This window comes from Synchiropus splendidus, chromosome 10, assembly GCF_027744825.2.
Source record: "Synchiropus splendidus isolate RoL2022-P1 chromosome 10, RoL_Sspl_1.0, whole genome shotgun sequence".
NCBI classification, from domain to species: domain Eukaryota; kingdom Metazoa; phylum Chordata; class Actinopteri; order Syngnathiformes; family Callionymidae; genus Synchiropus; species Synchiropus splendidus.
Genome location: NC_071343.1, coordinates 402,658 through 424,953, shown reverse-complemented (window position 1 = coordinate 424,953; position 22,296 = coordinate 402,658). Strand labels below are relative to the sequence as shown.

The 22,296-nt window shown below is 53.7% G+C and overlaps 1 protein-coding gene across 2 annotated transcripts in view; it reads left to right on the top strand.

Moving 5' to 3' along the window:
- LOC128765531 (titin-like) overlaps positions 1-22,296 on the top strand; it is an 80,332-nt gene that overhangs the window by 35,294 nt on the left and 22,742 nt on the right. For both annotated transcript variants that reach the window (XM_053876239.1, XM_053876238.1), the window contains 13 exons: positions 24-326; positions 402-707; positions 811-1,098; positions 1,172-1,462; positions 1,543-1,830; positions 2,147-2,429; positions 2,527-2,834; positions 2,908-3,012; positions 3,084-3,281; positions 3,361-3,657; positions 3,729-4,316; positions 4,613-4,915; positions 4,991-22,279. In XM_053876239.1, coding sequence (XP_053732214.1) covers positions 24-326; positions 402-707; positions 811-1,098; positions 1,172-1,462; positions 1,543-1,830; positions 2,147-2,429; positions 2,527-2,834; positions 2,908-3,012; positions 3,084-3,281; positions 3,361-3,657; positions 3,729-4,316; positions 4,613-4,915; positions 4,991-22,279 — 20,847 coding nt within the window. The remainder of the gene's footprint in view (positions 1-23; positions 327-401; positions 708-810; positions 1,099-1,171; positions 1,463-1,542; positions 1,831-2,146; positions 2,430-2,526; positions 2,835-2,907; positions 3,013-3,083; positions 3,282-3,360; positions 3,658-3,728; positions 4,317-4,612; positions 4,916-4,990; positions 22,280-22,296) is intronic.

Sequence of the window (22,296 nt, the reverse complement as noted above, 5' to 3'; positions counted from 1 at the left end):
ACACCTTTTGGCGTGTTCCACAGCTGTTCCTGGACCCTGCGAGGCGCCAGTGGTCACCAACATCACCAAGGAGAGTATGACCGTAAGCTGGAAGGAGCCAGCAGACGACGGGAAGTCCACTATTCAGGGCTACATGTTGGAGAAGAAGGAGACCAAAGAAATGAATTGGACCCGGCTGAACAGGAAGCCGATGACGGACAGGAGCCTGGAAGTCGCTGGTCTCACGGAAGGAGTGGAGTATGAGTTCAGAGTGTCTGCCGTCAACCAGGCGGGAACTGGCAAAGCCAGCGAGCCCTCAGCCGGCGCCGTGGCCCAGAATCCCATCAGTAAGTGTGGCTGTTGAGGCTTTTCATTTTTTTGTAAACCATGCACACTAATGCAGTTTGTGTGCTCCCCCACAGCGCCACCTGGTCCTGTCGTGAACCCAAGCGTGGCTGACACGTCCAACAGCTCCATTAGCCTCACTTGGACTGCTCCTGCCAGCAATGGTGGAAGCCCCATCCTGGGATACCTCGTGGAATGCAAGAGAACCGATTCAACGGACTGGATCCGCTGTAATGTCCCCCGGAATCTGCAGGACACCGATTACACCGTTCAGAACCTGATCCACAAGGCAGAGTACCAGTGCCGCGTGACTGCCGTCAACAAGGTTGGCTTCAGTGAGGCTGTCGAAGTTCCTGGCAAGCACGTTGCAAAGGATGTCATCGGTATGCCTAACTGGATGTTTGGGGCCAAAAGATACAGATTTCATTTTTGGTACTTCTCCGCATAGAGGCTGAGCATTGAACTGGTCTGTTTGTCTTTGCTCAGTTCCTCCTGAAGCAGAATTCAGTGCCGAGCTGAAGGACGGGCTCGAGCTCCGTGCTGGCGCCACCATGAGGCTGCAGGCAACAGTCAAGGGTCGCCCAATACCCCGAATCACTTGGGCCAAGATGAACACCAACATCAAAGACAGACAGGGAATCATGATCAAGTCCAGCAACACTGACACCTGCGTGGTGGTGGAGAACGTCAATCGATACGATGCTGGGAAGTACATCCTCAACCTCGAGAGCTCTTCCGGCATGAAGATGTACACCGTCGTCGTCAAGGTTCTCGGTGAGTTGGCGTTTGTCCCAAACTGCGAACACTGTTTTTGTGTCCACATTCGAGCTTTTCCTTCCGGCTGCAGACACTCCCGGACCCCCAGTCAACTTGATGGTCAAGGAGACCAACAAGGACAGTGCGTCCATCTACTGGGACGCTCCTCTGATTGACGGGGGCTATGAAGTCACGCACTACATCGTTGAAAAACGAGACACCGAGAGGAAGGCCTGGTCGATCGTCTCCAACAGTTGCCCCAAGACCTTCGTCAAGGTGCCAGATCTCAACGCCGGACACTCTTACTGCTTCAGAGTGTCCGCAGTGAACCAGCTTGGTGCCGGAGAGAGCTGCGAGACCGTGGACTCCGTCAGAGCATCTGGTGGGTCTGGTGGCCGTCAAGACGGCAGCATGGTGTCACTGTCGCCAACTCCACACACTGATGTTTACCACTCTCGACAGAGGAGCCAGGGCCAGTCATGGACTTCAAGACGTTGCTAGTCACCAAGGATTCCTGCACACTGAGTTGGAAGAAACCACTCACTGACGGCGGATCCCGCATCATCTGCTATGTGCTGGAGGTCCTGAATGGTGATGACAAGTACAAGGAACTGATGAGGTCCAAAAACATGCAGTACAGTGCCAAGGACCTGGTGGAGGGTAAAGAGTACAACTACAGAGTCAAGGCTGTCAATGACACTGGCGAGAGTGCTGCCAAGGAGCTGACTGTCGTGGCCAAGGACCAGATCAGTAAGAAATCACAAGTGTTGAAATAATCTTGTCACCACTGTCGCCAGCGCCGATTTGTTGTCAGTTTGAATGAGGGTCAGCTGGTCTCAAGCGCAGGTGGAATCATGCCACTGGACCAGTCACTTTTGACTCAGACTTGATTCATTTGAAATGTTACCGAAGCTAACTCAACCACCAAAATGTTCCACTGGATGCCTGTGGTTAGTTGAGAGGAAGTGAGTCTGCTGTGCTCCTCGTCTTTCGTGTGGTGGCCTGTCTGTGGTCTGTAGGGGGCGCACCGTTTAACCCTGCTGATTTTCCAATGTCCCGTCTGCAGTCCATCCCAGCTGCGACCTGAAGGAGTTGCCCAACATGTGCTACATCGCCAAAGAGGGCAGCACGGTCCGCCTGAAAATCCCCATCATCGGCAAACCCACCCCCAAGGTCTCCTGGAAGAAAGGGGAGGACGAAGACCTGACAGACACGGGTCGCGTTTGTGCCGAGTCATCCGCAGTCAACACCACGCTCCTGATCAGAGACTGCCAGAGGAGCGACGCCTGCAAGTACACTATCACACTGCGGAACAGTGCGGGCAGCAAGGAGTCCACCATCTTTATCAGGTACAGAAACCGCATGAGTGGTCGGGGCTAGGCACCTCGTGTGGTCTCTCTGCCGGCCTGTGATGTGCACGTCGTTTCAACGCTGTGGCACTTCCAGGGTGGTGGGGAAGCCTGGAATCCCAGTTGGACCGGTCAAGTTCAAGGATGTGACAGCAGACGGGGCCACGCTGAAGTGGTGTGCTCCCAAGGACGACGGGGGCTCAGAGATCACCAACTACATCCTGGAGAAGAGAGATTCCATCACCAACATGTGGGTGACTGTGTCCTCGGCAGTTGAGACCAGCAGCATGAGGGTCACCGGCCTTCACGAGGGCACTGAGTACATTTTCCGGGTCTGCGCTGAGAACAAGTACGGCGTAGGCGAGGGACTGAAGTCGGAACCCACAGTGGCTAAACACCCCTTCAGTAAGTGGCTGAGCCATCGCAGGCTGTGACTTAAGGTGTGGAGAGTTTGCTCACGCTGTGCCTGCTCACGCAGATGTTCCAGATGCTCCTGCACCGCCTCAGATCGTTAGCATGAGGCACAACTCTGCATACCTGGCCTGGAATGACCCCAGGAAGACAGGAGGATCTCCCATTACTGGCAAGTGACACTTCAGAGCGGTTACTCTCTTTCAAAAGTCTGGGACTGACGCTTCCCCCTCTGATCATCAGGCTACCATGCAGAGTTCAAGGAGCGCAACAGCATGTTGTGGAAGAGGGCCAGTTCCGCCCCGCTCCGGATGAAGGAACACAAGGTGACCGGACTGACTGAAGGTCTGGAGTATGAATTCCGGGTCATGGCTATAAACCTGGCTGGGATTGGACGACCGAGTGGCCCGACTGATCCCCAAGTCGCTCTGGATCCTATCGGTAATTGGCTGCAGTCTGAGCTCGTGTGACCGGTGACATACAGGCAGCCTCTGAGGTCATTGTCATGTGCTCACCACAGACACTCCAGGGAAACCAGATGTGATCAGCATCACCAGAAGCACGGTGACGCTGCAGTGGACCGAGCCACAGTTCGATGGCGGACACAGACTGACCGGCTACATTGTGGAGAGACGCGACCTCCCGTCCAAGATCTGGGTGAAGGCTAACAACGTGAACGTGGTGGATCCCGCCTTCACCGTCACAGACCTGCAGGAGGGCTGCAAGTACGAGTTCAGGATCAGAGCTAAGAACTCTGCTGGCGCGCTTAGCCCGCCCTCCGAGCAGACGGATACCATCATCTGCAGGGACGAATATGGTGAGACACAAGCACGACCGCGCGTCACTGCTAGAAATCCCTCACTTACGTTTGTCACGTCATGTACTCAGCTGCGCCAACGATCATCATCGATGCACAAGTGATGGAAGGACTGACTGTGAGAGCGGGAGACACCATCGTCATCACCGCCACAAGTATTCTGGGAAAGCCAGCTCCAACGTCCTGCTGGTCCAAGGGAGGAAAGTACTTTAAACCCTCTGACATCGTGGGGATTGAGACAACTGCGACCTCCTCCACTCTGTCTGTCAAGTACGCTGGGAGGAAGGACTCCGGGGACTACGTCATCACTGCCAGCAACCCCTTCGGTGTGAAGGAAGAGACAGTGAAGGTCAAGGTTTTGGACGTCCCAGCATCACCTGGTCCCATCGAGTGCTGCGGCATCTCCTCTCAGAAAGTAACCCTTACTTGGACGGCCCCGACTGAAGACGGAGGCTCTCCTATTAAGTACTACACCCTGGAGAAAAGGGAGACGAGTCGCCTTCTATGGACCATCCTGGAGGAAAAGGTCCTTGACTGTCACTATGTGGCGAACAAGCTCATCCAGGGCAACGAATACATCTTCCGAGTGTCCGCAGTGAACCAGTATGGCGCCAGCGAGCCTGCTCACTCCGAGCCGGCAAAGATGGTCGACAGATTCGGTAACTAAAACGTCACTGTCCATCGTAGAGGTGCATGATCCCTCAGAGGTTCAGCTGCAGTGCAGCAGCGGTCTCCCTAGTTCAGCCTGGTGGATAGCTTGCATCGATAGCGGATGCATCAGGGGTGAATGCTCTGCTCTGGACCAGACTGGAAAACATCGGCTAGTTTTGAGGCTGTCAGATCAGACTTTCCTTCCAGCGATTGTTGTCTCGCATGAGTCACCTTACGATACATCTCCGGCACTGCTTTTATGAGTCAACCACTAACGCATGGTCTCCTGTCACAATGTGTCCAGGTCCACCAGGTCCACCGTCTAAACCTGAAGTTGAGGGTGTTAATGGTCACTCGGCCACAGTGACCTGGAGGAGGCCCACAGAGGATGGAGGAAGTGACATCATCGGATATTGTGTGGAAAAGAAGGAGAAGAAAGCCATGCGATGGGTCAGGGCGTCCAAAAAGTCGATAGGTGAACTGAGCTATCACGTCACTGGACTTAGCGAAGGTAATGAGTATGAGTTCAGAGTCTTGGCAGAGAACTTGGCAGGCTTCGGAGAGCCGAGTGAACCGTCGATGACCATCAGAACCGTGGTCGAGGCCTGTGAGTAGCCAACCACCGCAGCCCAATACCTCCGTGTTAGTCCTCCGTTTAACACCGCTGTTTTCTGTTTGACAGACGTTCCTGGACCACCAGTAAACCCAAGAGTCACTGACACAACCAAAGCCACCGCCACCCTCAACTGGGGGAAACCGCTTGACAACGGTGGTCTGGACATTACCGGATACATCATCGAGCACAACAAAGACGGAGCAGAGGAGTGGGTCAAAGACACGCCTTCTTCTCCTCTGAGAATCACTGAGTTTGTTGTGCCCAATTTGGAGACGGGAGCCAAGTACCGCTTCAGGATTAGTGCAGTGAATGCCAAAGGAGCCGGAGAGCCTGCAGAGACCCCGGAGCCAACAGAGATTGTGGAGCGGGAGGCCGAGCCTGCTTTTGAGCTGGATGTGGAGCTCCGGCGAACTCTGGTGGTTCGGGCCGGCTGCTCCATTCGCCTCTTCGTGCCGATCAAGGGGCGCCCGACGCCTTCAGTCATATGGACGAAAGCCGGGGGTCCGGTGCCACGTGCTGTCATCGACAGCACCGAGTCCTTCACGATGCTGATCATCCCGGAAAGTTCCAGGATCGACGCAGGACAATACGAACTCACCTTGCAGAACTCCTCTGCAACAAAGAGCGCCACCATCAATGTTCGAGTTCTAGACTCGCCTGGACCCCCCTTGAACCTGAAGCCGTTAAAGATTAACAAAGAGAGCATCAGCCTTCAGTGGGAGGTGCCCCTCATAGACGGTGGGGCTAAAGTAACAAATTACATCATTGAGAAAAGAGAATCCACTCGCAAAGCGTTTGCCACGGTGATCACTCACTGCCCAACAACATCAGTCAGCATCCCGGACCTCTGTGAAGGCTGTGAGTATTACTTCCGAGTCTCAGCTGAGAATGAGTATGGAATTGGTGAGGCGGTGGAAACATCCGACCCAATCCGGGCCTCTCAGACACCGACGCCCCCAGAGAGCATTATTCCAGCCGACATCACCAAGAATTCCGTGAGTCTGGTCTGGACAAAACCCAAACATGACGGTGGCAGCAGGATAACCGGATATGTTCTCGAGGCTCAGAAAAAGGGGACAGATCAGTGGGCTCATGTGACCACTGTGAAGAGCATGGACTACACTGTGAAGAACCTGAACGAGAATGAGGAGTATGTCTTCCGAGTCATGGCTGTCAACCATTCAGGCAGAAGTCTCCCGAGAGAAAGCAAACCCATTGTTGTCAAGGACTCCACCTCTCTTCCAGAGTTCGACCTGCGTGGTGTGTGTCAGAAAACTGTCATTGCAAAAGCAGGAGATGACATCAAGGTGGAGATTCCAGTGATGGGACGCCCGAGACCAACGGTGTCTTGGCTAAAGGACGGCGCATCCCTGAAGCTGACTCAGAGAACTAATGTGGAGACCACCTCGGCCACCGTCATTCTCAGCATCAATGAGTGCACCAGAGCTGACAGCGGTGTTTACACTCTTACTGGAAAGAACAGCGTGGGGTCTGTGACCGACAACATCATCGTCAAAGTGCACGATGTTCCTGGACCTCCAAAGGGACCAGTCAAAATTGTGGAAATGTCACGAACCTACTGTGTCTTTGCATGGGAAACACCGGAAAACGACGGAGGTGTCCCCATTACCAACTATGTGGTCGAGATCCGGGACACCTCCACACAGACATGGACGGAGTTGTCCTCCTCTATTATCCGCACAACGTTCAAAGCCATCCGTCTGACAACGGGCTCCGAGTACCAGTTCAGGATCAAGGCCAAAAATCGATACGGAGCTGGAACGCCAATCACCTCAGAGGCGGTCGTGGCAGCATATCCGTTCAAAGCACCCGGACCCCCGGGTACTCCCAATGTTGTGGCTTTCACCAAGGACTCCATAACAATCGGATGGAACGAGCCAGTGTCTGATGGCGGTAATGAAGTCATGGGCTACCATGTTGAGAGGAAAGAAAGAAGCAGCATAATGTGGCAGAAGATCAGTAAAGGTATGGTTAAAGGCAACATTTTCAAGACCATCGGCCTGGAGGACGGAGTGGCCTATGAGTTCCGAGTGATGGCCGAAAACATGGCTGGAATTGGAAAACCAAGCAAAGCCTCCGAACCTATTCTTGCGCTGGACCCAGTGGACCCACCGGGTCAGCCTGTGCCCACGTCTGTGAATAAGAATGTCATCACCATCCAGTGGACGAAACCAGAGTACGATGGCGGCTTCAAGATCACAGGATACACCGTGGAGAAGAGAGAGCTTCCCGCGGGTCGCTGGATGAGGGCCAACTTTACAAACATTCTCGAGACCACCTTTACTGTCAGCGGGCTGACTCAAGACATGTCCTATGAGTTCCGCGTGATGGCCCGAAACTCAGCCGGGGCGGTGAGCGTACCCTCGGACCCCTCGGACCCCATCACCTGCAAAGATGACATCATCGAACCACGGATCATGGTGGATGCCATCTTCAAGGACGTGGTCCTGCTTAAGGCTGGGGAGTCCTTTAAGCTGGATGCCGATGTAGCCGGACAGCCGAGCCCATCCATGGTCTGGACCAAGAATGGGAAGGAGGTTGAGAACACGCTCAAGCTGGACGTCAAGTTCACCGAACTGACAACAGTGCTGACAAACAAGGACTCTGTCAGAGCTGATGGAGGCGAGTTTGTCTTGACAGCAACAAATGTTGGTGGATTCTGTAAACACATTTTCAAGGTTAAAGTCCTTGACCGACCAGGGCCACCTGCTGGACCCCTAGGGGTGTCAAATGTCACCGCGGACAACTGTGTCCTGTCCTGGGGTCCCCCGGCGGACGACGGTGGAGCCAAAATTGAAGGCTATACGATTGAGAAACGTGAATCCAGCAGACTGGTGTGGACAAACGTGGTCTCTGATCTGCAGGTGACTGAGTTCAAGGTGCCCAAGCTGTTGAAAGGAAACGAATACATCTTCCGAGTCATGGCCATGAACAAATATGGACAAGGGGAACCACTTGACTCTGAACCAACCATTGCAGACAACCCCTACGTGGTTCCAGATTCTCCAGAAGGGGTGGAGGTGACGGCCATCACCAAAGACTCCATGGTTATCATGTGGCAGGCGCCAAAGAATGACGGCGGGACTCCAGTGACCAACTACAACATCGAGAGAAAAGACCGAATCGGACTCCGCTGGGTGAAATGCAATAAAAGAAAAGTGAAAGACCTTCAGTTTAAAGCATCAGGACTTGTTGTCGGACATGAATATGAGTTCAGAGTCTTGGCAGAGAATGCTGCTGGACTGAGTGCTCCAAGTGCATCCAGTCCTTTCTACAAGGCCACCGACGCCCTGTACAAACCAGGGGCCCCATGCAATCCGAGGTTACTTGACACAACCAAGTCGTCCATAACCGTGGCCTGGAACAAGCCCATGTACGATGGCGGCTCCAGTATCACCGGCTACATTGTGGAGACATGTGTCCCGACCGAAAAGGAGGAGGAAGAGGAGTGGACAATTGTCACACCCAAAGGCGGCCTCGTAGCAACCTGCTTCACCATCACTGGCCTCAAGGAGAACCAGGAGTACAAGATCAACATCTCTGCTCTCAACAGCGAGGGTGTGGGTGAGGCCGCATCTGTTCCCGGACTTCCCAAAGCTGAGGACAGACTCGTACCGCCAGAGATAGACGTGGATGCTGAGCTCATGAAGGTTGTTAGTCTCAGGGCCTGCTGCTCGCTCAGGCTGTTTGTACCTATCAGGGGGAGACCGGTTCCTCAAGCCAAGTGGACCAAAGAGGACGGAGAAGCCATTGAGAGAGCAACCATCGACACCACGACTTCTTACACGTCACTCGTTATTGAGAATGTGAACAGATTCGACAGTGGTAAATACAACCTCACAGTTGAGAACAGCTCAGGAAGCAAGACTGTCTCAGTTCAAGTGAGAGTGCTCGATACACCCAGTGCTCCAAGGAACCTGAAGATCACTGCTGTGACTTGCCAGTCAGTCACTCTGACGTGGGATTCACCAGCCAATGACGGTGGGGTCAAAATTAAGAATTACATTGTGGAGAAGCGCGAGTCAACAAGGAAAGCCTATGCAACAGTCAGTGCAATGTGCCACCAGAACACTTTCACCGTGGAGCAGCTGCTGGAAGGCTGCAACTACTACTTCAGAGTCCTGGCTGAGAATGAATATGGCATCGGTTTACCCATAGAGAGCGGGGAGTCGATTAAAGTGTCTGAAAAGCCCCAGCCGCCAGGCAAGATCACACTGAAGGATGTCACAAAGACCAGCGTAACACTGGGCTGGGAAAAGCCTGAGCACGACGGCGGCAGCAGAGTCGGATGTTACGTTGTTGAAGTCCAGCCCAAAGGAGTCGATAAATGGACTCAGGCACTGATCGTCAAAGAGACAGAAGCTACGATCAGTGGGCTCAATGCCGGTGAGGAGTATTCGTTCCGGGTAGCGGCAAGGAATGAGAAGGGAACCAGTGACCCCCGGCAAATCGGAGTGCCGGTCATCGTAAAAGATTTAGTCATCCTTCCGGCTGCAAAACTGCTCTTCAACACGTTCAGCGTGTTGGCCGGGGAGGACCTGGCTATCGAGGTCCCATACATCGCTCGTCCAAAAGCCTCTGTCTCCTGGGTCAAGGACAGCCAGCCGCTGAAGCGAACCACCAGAGTGAACTTTGGTGCAACAGACACGCTGCTGAAGCTCAACATTAAAGAGGCATCCAAGGATGACTTCGGGCACTACCACATCACCATTAGCAACACAGCTGGTGAGACGACGGCAGACATTGGCATTGTTGTCCTGGACAAACCAGGCCAACCACAGGGTCCGGTCCAAGTGGAAGAAGTTACCTCTGACAGTGTGACCATCTCATGGAAGGCACCTGAGTATGATGGTGGCTGTACCATCAAAAACTACATTGTTGAGAAAAGAGACACTTCCACCACCAACTGGATGGTCGTCGCTCCTAACCTGGCGAGGACCCAAGTCAAAGCTGGGCGGCTGAAGACTGGATCTGAATACCAGTTTAGAATCACCGCTGAAAACCGATACGGAAAAGGACCTGTGTTAGTGTCCGAGTGTATCGTGGCTCAGTACCCATACAAGCTCCCGGGACCCCCTGGAACTCCTTCGGTAAGCAGCTGTACCAGGGACAGCATGGTGGTCGCCTGGAACGAACCAGTGAACGACGGAGGCAGCGCAATCCTTGGCTACCATCTTGAACGCAAAGAGAGAAACAGCATTTTGTGGGTCAAACTCAACAAGTCTCTGATCGTTGACCAGACCTTCAAGACCTCAGGCTTGGAGCCCGGGATGGAGTACGAGTTCCGGGTTTATGCAGAAAACATTGTTGGCATCGGCAAGGTCAGCAAGGTGTCCGAGGGACAAATTGCCAGAGACCCGTGTGACCCTCCAGGCACTCCGGAAGCCACCAAGATTACCAGAGACTCCGTCACAATTGTTTGGACAAAGCCAGAGTACGACGGTGGCGCCAAGGTGACCGGCTACATAGTGGAAAAGAAGGATCTCCCAGAGGGGCGCTGGTTGAAGGCTAACTTCACCAACATCATTGAGACTGAGTACACTGCGACTGGTCTTGTGGAAGGCAGCCAGTATGAGTTCCGCGTCATAGCTAGAAATGCTGCCGGTGTCTTCAGTTTACCCTCTTACAGCACTGGGCCAATAGCTGCCATGGACGAAATTGAGCCGCCGAACTACAGCATCGACCCTGAATACACGCAGATCATAACTGTCAACGCGGGAGATAACTTCAAGATTGACGCAGATGTTCGTGGCAAACCGCTGCCTTCCATTCACTGGCTGAAGGCCGGTGTCGAGCTCGCCAACACCATCCACAGAGAGATCAAGAACACAGACGTCAAAGCCTGCATTTCAGTCAAAGAAGCCAAACTCTCAGATGGAGGCCAGTACACTCTGATGCTGAGAAACCCGGGTGGGGAGAAGCTGGTGTTGATCAATGTTGTGGTCTTGGATAAACCCGGAGAGCCTCAGGGACCGATTGCCGTCACTGGCATCACTAAAGACAGATGCTCCCTTTCCTGGAAAGTCCCAATTCAAGACGGTGGCAGCCAAATTTCACACTACGTTGTTGAGAGGAGAGAGACCAGCAGACTGGTCTGGACAGTCGTCGACCCTAAAGTGGAAAACACTTATCTGAGAGTGAGCAAGCTCCTCGAGGGAAACGAGTACATCTTCAGAATTCGTGCAGTCAACCCGTTTGGTGCCGGCGCAGCCTTGGAATCAGCGCCAGTGGTCATCACAGACCCATTCACTCCACCCAGTGCGCCAAAGAACTTGGAAGTCTCCGACATTAAGAAGGACTCCATGCTTCTCGCGTGGGAGGCACCTTCTGAGGATGGTGGGAGCCCCGTCCTCAGGTATGTCATTGAAAAACATGACAAGGAGGGAGTTCGGTGGACGAGGTGCAACAGGGAAGCCGTTTCCCAGCTCACCTACAGAGTGCCTGGCCTCCTGGAAGGACACAGCTATGAATTCAGAGTAGCTGCAGAAAACGCTGTCGGCGTTGGAGAGCCCAGCTCTGCCACAGTGTATTACAAGGCTCTTGATCCCATCTTCAGACCCGGCCCCCCTCACAATCCACGCGTGACAGACACCACCAAATCATCGGTCCTGCTGTCCTGGGGCAAACCGGTTTGTGACGGTGGCTGTGACATTCAAGGGTACGTTGTTGAGAGCTGTCCAACCACGGAGCAGGCTGCAGAGGATGCAGCTTCTGGTGAGGCGCCTGCTGAGGAGTGGACCATGTGCACACCCCCCTCTGGAATCAAACTCACCAAGTTTGAGGTGCTGAGCCTGAAGGAGAATCAGGCGTACAAGTTCAGAGTGTGCGCCATCAATAAAGTCGGCGTTGGCGAGAGTGCTGACGTTCCAGGAGTCACAGTGGCGCAGGACAGGGCAGAGGAGCCAGACTTGGACATCGATCCTGAACTCAGGAAGATTGTGACCATCAAAGCTGGAGCTTCTTTGCGACTGTTTATCCCTATCAAAGGAAGACCAACTCCCAGCGTCAAGTGGGACAAGGACGACGCGCCACTGAAGGAAACCGCTCAATTGGAAGTAACAAGCAGCTACACGGCACTGGTCATTGACAAGATGAGTCGCACGGACAGCGGTAAATACACTGTCACTGCGGCCAACTCCAGTGGGACCAAGTCTGCTTTCGTTGTCGTTCGTGTCTTGGATACACCCGGCGCACCCATGAACCTGAAGGTCAAAGAAATTACAAATCAATCGGTGACACTTGCCTGGGAAGCTCCCCTGCTGGATGGAGGGTCCAAGATCAAGAATTATATTGTCGAGAAGAGGGAGAGCACTCGCAAGACTTACGCAGCAGTGGTGACAAACTGCCACGCCCTGTCCTGGAAGATCGAACCGCTCCAGGAGGGCTGCAGCTACTATTTCAGAGTGCTAGCGGAGAACGCTCATGGTGTCGGCTTGCCAGCCCTCACTGTGGACCCTCTGAAGGTCTCAGAGGTTCCTCAGTGCCCCAGGAGTCTGATCGTCACAGACCAGACAAAGACAAGCATTTCTCTGGCATGGGAGAAGCCAGAGTACGACGGCGGCAGCAGGGTCATGCAGTACCTGCTGGAAGTGCAGCTGAAGGGCCAAGACAAGTGGTCTGGTGTCAACACCTTCAAAACAATGGAGACTACTGTGACTAACCTCAACCCAGGCGAAGAATACCTGTTCCGAGTCACAGCACTGAATGACAAGGGAAAGAGTGAGCCAAAAGTCCTGACTGGCCCAGTCATGACAAAGGACTTGGTCTTCGAGCCAGATGTCCGACCCTCGTTCAGCAGCTACAGCGTTCATGTAGGCAAAGACCTGAAAGTCGACATCCCTATTTTTGGCCGTCCAAAGCCAGCGGTGACATGGACCAAAGATGGAGCGCCACTGAAGTTCACCACAAGAGTGAACATCCACAACACGCCGACTACCACCACGCTCAGCATCAAAGAGGCGGCAGGAGACGACGGAGGCATGTACAGCATCACTGCCACCAACACCGCGGGAAAGAAAGACACGGCTCTTGAGATCATAGTGCTAGACAAGCCGAGTGCTCCCTCCGGACCGGTGAGGTTCAATGAGATCACCACTCAAAGTGTCTCCATCTCCTGGGATCCACCAAGGCACAATGGAGGCTGCCAGATTTCAAACTACATTGTCCAAAAGAGGGACACGACTACAACTACGTGGGAGAACGTCAGCATCAACTGCGCCAGGACTAGCATCAAAGTCCCCCGCTTGAAGACTGGCGCCGAGTACCAGTTCAGGATTATTGCCCAGAACCGTTATGGCAAGAGCCACGGCCTGGACTCCTCGGCTGTCGTTGCACAGTACCCGTACAAAGAGCCTGGTCCGCCAGGCACTCCATTCATCTCCTCTCTCTCCAGAGACCATCAGATTGTGGAATGGCACGAGCCTGTGTCCGATGGAGGCAGCCCTGTTCTTGGCTATCACCTGGAAAGGAAGGAGAGGAACAGCATTCTTTGGGTCAAAATCAACAAAATGCTCATCCATGAGACGACTTTCAAGAGCCATCCCCTGGAGGAAGGCATCGAGTACGAGTACAGGGTTTATGCCGAGAACATCGTGGGCGTCGGCAGATGCAGCAAGATATCAGAGGGTTGTGTTGCCCGTGACCAGTGTGACCCACCGGGTGCACCAGAGGCGGTTCACGTGACAAAGGACACCATTGTCATCCAGTGGACTAAGCCAGAGTATGACGGTGGCAGCAACATCACAGGCTACCTGGTCGAGAAGCGCGATCTCCCAGAGGGACGGTGGGTGCGTGCCAACTTCACCAACGTGATCGAGACCCACTTCACTCTCACTGGCCTGACAGAGAATGCCCAGTACGACTTCAGAGTCATAGCCAAAAATGCTGTCGGGACGCTCAGCAAACCGTCGTACAACAGTGGGCCGATCACTGCAAACGACGAAGTTGAAGCCCCCAAATATTCCATCGATCCTGCTTTCACCAAGACCATCGTCATTAATGCCGGGGAGACCTTCAAGCTGGACGCCGATGTCCGCGGAAAGCCGCTGCCATCCATCCAGTGGTTTAAAGACGAGGCTCCTGTTGAGAACACGCTGCGGCTGGAGCTGAGAAACACAGAGAACCACGCTCTGCTAGTGATCAAGGACGCTGTCAGAGTCGACGGCGGACTGTACACCCTTCAGCTGAGCAACCAGGCCGGAAGTGAAACTGTGCCATTCAAAGTAGTCGTCCTGGACAGGCCCAGCAAATGTGAGGGACCGCTGCATGTAACCGGTGTAGCGGAGGATCGTTGCACTCTGGTTTGGCGCGCTCCTTTGCATGATGGCGGCAGTCCAGTCTCCCAGTACATCATTGAACGGAGAGAGACGAGCCGCCTGGCTTGGACTGTTGTTTCTGCCAACTGCGACACCACCTGCTTCCGGGTCACCAAGCTCTTGGAAGGCAACGAGTACATGTTCCGAGTCATGGCAGTCAACAGTTACGGCACCAGTGAACCTTTGGAGTCCAGCAGTGTGGTCATGAAGACTCCGTATGTTACCCCCGGTCAACCCCATGTTGAAGATGTGTCACACATAGCCCATGACAGCATGACCGTGACCTGGTCGGCCCCAGAGAGTGACGGCGGTAGCGAAATCACAAACTACATCGTTGAAAAGAAGGACAGGGCAGGGATCAAATGGACCCGGTGCAACAGACAGAAGGTGACAGACTTGTCCTTCAGAGTGACAGGTCTCACCACTGATCACGAGTATGAATTCAGAGTCGCTGCTGAGAATTTGGTTGGCGTGGGAGAACCAAGTTTGCCCAGCTCCTACTATAAAGCCTGCGACCCCAAGTACAAGCCAAGCTCGCCTGCGTATGTGAATGTTGTGGACTCCACAAAGGCGTCTGTCACAGTCTCATGGGGCAAACCGCTTTCTGATGGCGGCAGCCCCATTCAAGGCTACATCGTTGAGGTCTGCAAGGCTGAGGAAGAGGAGTGGACCATGGTCACGCCTGCTACGGGCCTGCGCGTCAACAAATATGAAGTCACTAACTTGATGGAGGGACAGGAGTACAAGGTCCAGGTGTGTGCGCTGAACAAGCTCGGAGTCGGTGAACCAGCGCTACTTTCAGGAACTGCCAAGCCTGAAGAACGTGTGGAGCCACCTGAGATACGCCTAGACTCAGAATTGAGAAAGGGCATCATTGTGAAAGCTGGCGGCTCTGTGAGAATAAATGTCCCATTCAAGGGCCGTCCAATGCCCGAGATTAAGTGGACCAAGGACGAGGGGGACCTCGGCGAGAAGGCTGTCGTTGAGAAGACGCTCAGCTTCTCTCAGCTGTCCATCGATTCATGTGACAGGAGTGATTCAGGGAAGTACACTCTGACTCTGACCAACAGCAGCGGTTCAGTGTCCGAGTTCGTGACAGTCAAGGTGCTGGATGCCCCCGGTGCGCCACTGAACCTCGCCGTCAAGGACATTAAGAAGGACTCTGTCACTCTTGCGTGGGACGCGCCGCTAGTTGATGGGGGATCCAAGGTGAAGAATTACGTGATCGACAAACGGGAGTCTACCAGGAAAGCATACGCCAACGTCTCCACCAAGTGCACCAAGACTACCTTCAAAGTGGAAAACCTACTTGAAGGAGCCATGTATTACTTCAGAGTCATGGCTGAGAACGAGTTTGGCATCGGTCAGCCTGTTGAGACCAAAACTGCATTCAAAGCTTCTGAAGTTCCTCTGCCAGTTGGAAACGTGTATCTCAATGATGTCACAAAATCCACCGTGTCGCTGGCCTGGGAAAAACCAGAGCATGATGGAGGTAGCCGAATCGGTGGCTACCTTATTGAAATGCAGCCAAAGGGAACAGATAAGTGGGGCGTCGCTACAAAGACGAAGACATGCGAAGGCACCGTCACGGGTCTCACTGGTGGAACAGAGTATCTTTTCCGTATCATAGCTTACAACGAGAAGGGGAAGAGTGAGCCGAAGGCACTGGCTGCTCCGGTCGTAGCTAGTGACATGACAGTTGACCCAAGTATTAAGATGCAGTTCAGTACGTACAGTGTCCTCGCAGGAAAGGACCTCAAGCTCGAGTTCCCTGTGTTTGGCCGCCCTAAACCGAGGGTGACTTGGACGAAGGAGGGTCAGCCTCTGAAGGTGACATCCCGGGTCAATGTGGTGAACACGACCACAACAACCGCAATCTTAATCACTGAGGCAAGCAAAGAAGACTTTGGCAAATATTCCATCACAGCGACCAACACTGCGAGCACCGTCACCGAAGATGTGTCCGTCATCATACTCGATAAGCCCGGCCCGCCTACAGGTCCAATCAAAGTCGTCGAGGTCAGCAACTCCTTTGTTCACCTGTCGTGGGAGCCCCCGGAGTACACGGGTGGATGCCAGGTCAAGAACTACATTGTGGAGAAGAGGGACACCACGACTACCACATGGCAGTCGGTCACAACTCAACTTGCCAGAACGGCATTCAAAATAACCAAGCTGAAGACGGGAGCAGAGTACCAGTTCAGGATCATTGCTGAAAACCGATACGGCAAGGGAGCGCCCCTGGATTCCAAAGCCATCGTTGTCCAGTACCCCTACAAGCCTCCCGGACCTCCAGGAACACCCTATGTCAAGTCTGCAACCAAGGAGATGATGATCATTGAATGGAACGAGCCAGTGAACGATGGTGGGAGCGCAGTTATTGGCTACCACCTTGAGAGCAAAGAGAGAAGCAGCATTCTCTGGAACAAACTCAACAAGACGCTGATCGCGGACACTCAGTTTAAGATCTGCAACCTGGAGGAGGGCATCGGGTACGAGTTTAGAGTCACTGCCGAAAACATTGTTGGCATCGGCAGGTGCAGTAAGGTCTCTGAGTCCTTTGTTGCGCGAGATCCATGCGACCCCCCTGGGGCTCCAGAAGCAATCTCCATCACCAAAAACCAGATCAAGATTCACTGGACGAAGCCTGAGTATGACGGTGGCAGCAAAGTGAATGGCTACATTGTGGAAAGGAAAGACCTGTCCGCGCCAGACAGCCGTTGGGTGCGTTCAAACTTCACCAACGTCATCGAGACAGAGTACACCATCACTGGTCTGACAGAGAGTGAACAGTATGAGTTCAGGGTCATTGCCAGGAACGCTGCCGGCGTGTTCAGTGAGCCATCTGACAGTTCAGGGCCCATAACTGCCACCGATGAGATCGAGCCACCGAGGGCCTCCATGGACCCAAAATACAAGGACGTCATCGTCATCAACGCCGGTGAACACTTGACTATGGATGCGGACGTCTATGGAAAACCTTTCCCCGAAGTGCTTTGGCTGAAAGAAGGAAAAGAAATGGACAAAACCCTACGCATAGAGGTTAAGACCACTGGCAAGCGTGCGGCCATGACCATTAAGGACATAACTAAATTGGACAGTGGTCACTACGACCTAGTTTTGAAAAACCTCGGCGGAACCAAAACCTTCCCCGTTACGGTGAAGGTCCTTGATAAACCAGGAAAACCCACTGGACCACTGAAAGTGACCGGAGTCATGTCTGACCGGTGTGTCCTGGCATGGTCCGAACCCCATTTAGACGGGGGAGCCTCTATCACCCACTACGTTCTGGAAAAGCGAGAGACCAGCAGGTTGTCCTGGACTGTCGCCGCACCAGCCATCCAGAGTCTGTACTATAAACTCACCAGCCTTCTCCCAGGAAATGAGTACATCTTCAGGGTGAGAGCAGTCAACAAATATGGCGTTGGCGATTGTCTTGAGAGTGAGCCTGTTATTGCCCGAAACCCCTACAAGCCACCCAGTGCTCCGGGCACTCCGGAAGCAAGTGAGATGACCAAGGACTCCATGCTCCTCTCATGGACGGCACCGGAACACACAGGGGGAGCTGAGATTGAGGGCTACCACTTAGAAAAACGTGACAAGGACAGTGTGAGATGGACAAAGTGCAATCGACAGAAACTGACAGACACCCATTTCAGGGTGAGCGGTTTGATGACCGATCACTTCTACGAGTACCGGGTCTCTGCAGAGAATGAGGCGGGAACAGGAGAGCTCAGCGAACTGTCTCTCTTCTACAGAGCGTGTGATGCCCTCACACCCCCTGGACCTCCTCACCATCCGAAGGTGACTGACTTCACCAAGTCCACCGTATCTCTGAGCTGGGGCAAGCCAGACTTTGATGGCGGCGCGTACATTAAAGGCTACGTTGTTGAAATGAGAGAGTACGCGCCGGAGCCCGAATCGGCGGAGGACGCGGAAGTTGCCCCGACAGTCGATGCAGTGGTGGCAAGAGAGTGGTCAATGTGCACTCCACCCACAGGTATTCAGGCAACCAAACTCACCATCAGTGATCTCAGGGAGGGTGGTGAATACCAGTTCCGCGTCTGCGCAATCAACTCTGAGGGAGTGGGAGAAGCTGCTAATGTCCACGGAACAGTCGTGACATCCATGAAGGTCGAGGCACCAGAGATCGAGCTGGATGCCGATCTCAGAAAGGTGGTGTCAGTCCGTGCCGGTGGCACTCTAAGATTGTTTGTCACAATCCGAGGACGGCCGGAGCCCTCAGTGAAGTGGGAGAAGGTCGATGGTGCGCTGAATGAGAACGCTGCCATCGACACCACAACTTCCTACACCATGTTAGTTATTGACAATGTTAACCGCTTTGACAGTGGCAAGTACTCGCTGAACCTGGAGAACAGCAGTGGCACAAAGAGCGCCATCATTGCTGTGAGAATTCTGGACACTCCAAGTGCACCTCAGACATTTACAGTCAAGGAAATCAAAAAGGATTCCGTGACCCTGGCCTGGGAAACTCCTCTGATGGACGGCGGCGCCAAGATCACCAACTACATTGTGGAAAAAAGAGAGTCCGTCCGCAAGGCATACACCACGGTCACAAGCAACTGCACCGCCAACTCCCTTCAGATCACAGAACTCCCCGAGGGTGGCATTTTCTACTTCCGGGTCTGCGCGGTGAATGAGTACGGACAAGGACAGAGTGTTGAAACCAAAGAAGTCAAAGTCTCGGAGGTGCCCCAGCCGCCCAGCAAAGTCTCCGTTGTTGACGTTACAAAAACCAGCGTGACTCTGGCCTGGGAAAAGCCTGTCCACGATGGCGGTAGCAAAGTCATGTGCTACAATGTGGAATTCAAGCCAAAGACTGGAGACAAGTGGGGCACGGACTGCACCGTCAAAGTGCCCGAGGCAACAGTCAAAAATCTTACCCCAAATGAAACATATTTGTTCAGAGTCGTCGCCATCAACGAGAAGGGCAAGAGTGAGCCCAAGGATCTTGGACTTCCCGTGGTGGCCAAAGACGTGGAAATCGAGCCATCGATCAAGCTGCTGTTCAACACGTACAGCGTGAAGGCAGGCGACGACATCACCCTGGAGGTGCCAGTGAGAGGGCGACCGAAACCTGTGGTTTCCTGGAAGAAAGAAGGACTTCCTCTCAAGCAGACCTCATCTGTCACCATCTTAAATACTGCGACTTCATCAAAGATTATCATCAAGGAGGCAAGCAGGGAGCACGTCGGCACTTATGAAATCACGCTGTCCAACACGGCTGGAACCGCCACTGCCAACATTGGGCTGGTGGTGCTCGACAAACCCACTCCACCAAAGGCTATTAAGGTGGATGCTGTGACTTCGGACAGTATCACGCTCTCGTGGAGCCCACCCGACTACGACGGAGGTTGCTCCATCAGCAACTACATTGTGGAAAAGAGGGACACAAACTCCCAAGAGTGGCAGATGGTTGCCAGCAATGTTGCTCGCACGTCTTTCAAGGCCGGTCGACTCACACAAGGAGCAGAATACCAGTTCCGCATTTATGCTGTCAATCGATATGGAAAGAGTTCGTATCTGGATTCCCCGGGAATCACCGCACAGTACAACTTCAAGCAACCGGGACCCCCTTCTACACCGCACGTGAAGCTGGCCACCAAGTCTTTCATGCTAGTGACCTGGAATGAGCCCGTGAATGACGGCGGCAGCCCCGTCTTGGGCTACCATTTGGAGAGGAAAGAGCGCACGAGCATTCTGTGGACAAAGATGAACAGAGGAATGATCAAAGACACAGAATACAAAGTGAATGGGATTGAAGAAGGTATGATGTATGAATACCGCATCTACGCTGAGAACATCGCTGGTATTGGCAAATGTAGCAAAGCCTCTGAAGCTGTTGCAGCCAGAGATCCTTGCGACCCTCCCAGTACCCCAGTGGTCACGGCAGTTACCAGAACATCAGTGTCCTTGTCCTGGGACAAACCAGAATATGACGGTGGGGCTAAAGTTTCTGGCTACATTATCGAGCGCAGAGATCTCCCTGAAGGACGATGGACAAGATGCAACTTCACCAACGTCCCTGAGACCCACTACGACGTGACAGGCCTGACAGAAAACAGCCAGTATGACTTCCGCGTCATCGCCAAGAATGCAGCCGGACTGTTCAGCGAGCCATCGCTGAACACTGGTCCCATCACGGTCCGAGACGATGTCGAACCAGCGCGCATCATGATGGACGTCAAGTTCAGGGAGACAGTCTTCGTAAAAGCCGGCGAAACCCTGAAAATAAACGCAGACCTCGCAGGTCGACCGGCGCCTGTCGTGTCTTGGACCAAAGACGGTAAAGAAATTGAGCTCAGAGCCAGAATCCAAATCACTTCGTCTGACACCAGCACTTCTGTGGTGGTCAAGGACTGCATCAGGAGAGACTCGGGGCAGTACACGCTGACCCTGCAGAACATTGTGGGAGCGGTCAGCATGCCCATCAACTGTGTTATCCTTGACAAGCCGGGGCCCTCCGCAGGGCCTCTTCACATAACAGGCCTCGCAGCTGATGAGTGCACGCTGGCCTGGGGACCTCCCCAGGAAGCTGGCGGTGCTGAGGTCACACATTACATGGTTGAGAAGCGGGAGACTAGTCGTCTCGCATGGACCCTGGTGAAGGGAGACGTGGCAAAGACATACTTTAAAGTCACCGGCCTGCTGAAGGGGAATGAATACATATTCAGGGTACTTGCTGTCAACAAGCATGGCGTGGGAGAAAGCCTGGAAAGCGAGCCTGTCAAGATCACAGACCCTTTCACTGTTGCCAGCGCCCCACTTAGCGTTGACGTCACCAACATCACTGGCGATTCCATGACCCTCACTTGGTGCAGGTCCTTAAGTGACGGTGGCGCGCCCATCACTGGCTACGTGATTGAGCGTCGCGAGAAGACAGGTATGCGCTGGGTCCGCGTGAACAGAGATCCGGTTGTTGAGTGCACTGCTGTGGCCGCCAAACTGAGAAAAGGTTGCGAGTATGACTTCCGGGTCTATGCAGAAAACGCTGCTGGTCTCAGCCCCCCAAGCGAACAGTCGGCCACTTTCAGAGCTTTGGATCCGCTCGTCGTTCCAGCCCGACCATCCAAGCCCAAGATTGTGAATTCAACACAGGATTGCATCTCCATAGTCTGGAAATCCCCCGCAGACGATGGCGGCGCACCCATCCTGGGCTACAGTGTACTGTACAGAGACTATGTGCCCAAACCAGAAGAAGAGGACGAGGAGTCAGGTGAAGAGTATGAAGAGGAGGAGGTGGAGGAGTCACCTGAGGAGCTGAAACGATGGACTGAGGCGATACCTCTCACCAAGAGCTTGGAGTTCACAGTCACTGGACTGAAGACCGACGCTATGTACGAGTTCTGCGTGAAGGCCGTCAACAAAGTCGGAAGCAGCGTCTTCAGCCCGTACTCTGATGCTGCTGTGGCAATGGACCGAACCGCGGAACCGTCGTTTGACGTTGACATTGACATGCGTAAGGTTCTTGTTGTCAAGCACGGAACCGCGTTCACACTGAATGTTCCCATCAAGGGAAAACCAGCGCCATCGGTCACGTGGGCCAAAGAAGGCGTTGACCTTCAGGTCAGGGGGACAATTGACTCGACAGATACGCGAACCACTCTGACGGTTGAGAAGTCCACCAGAAATGACTCGGGAGAGTATGTCGTTACAATCGAGTCACCGCTGGGACAAGCCACATTACCCATGGCAGTCAAGGTGCTGGACTCACCAGGAGCACCCATCAATGTCAAGGTTTCCGTCGTGACCCGAGATTCTGCCACACTGACTTGGGAAGCACCAGAAAATGATGGTGGTGACCCTGTGAAGGCCTACCATGTTGAGAAGCGTGAGGCCAGTAAGAAGGCGTGGGTATCTGTGACCAGCAACTGCCATGTCCTCACACACAAGGTTGAAGACCTCCAGGAGGGCGCCATCTACTATTTCAGAGTCATTGGTGAAAACGAGTACGGAGTGGGAGTTCCCGAGGAGGCCAAAGGCGGCGTCAAGATCACAGGTAACATTTGTTCACAC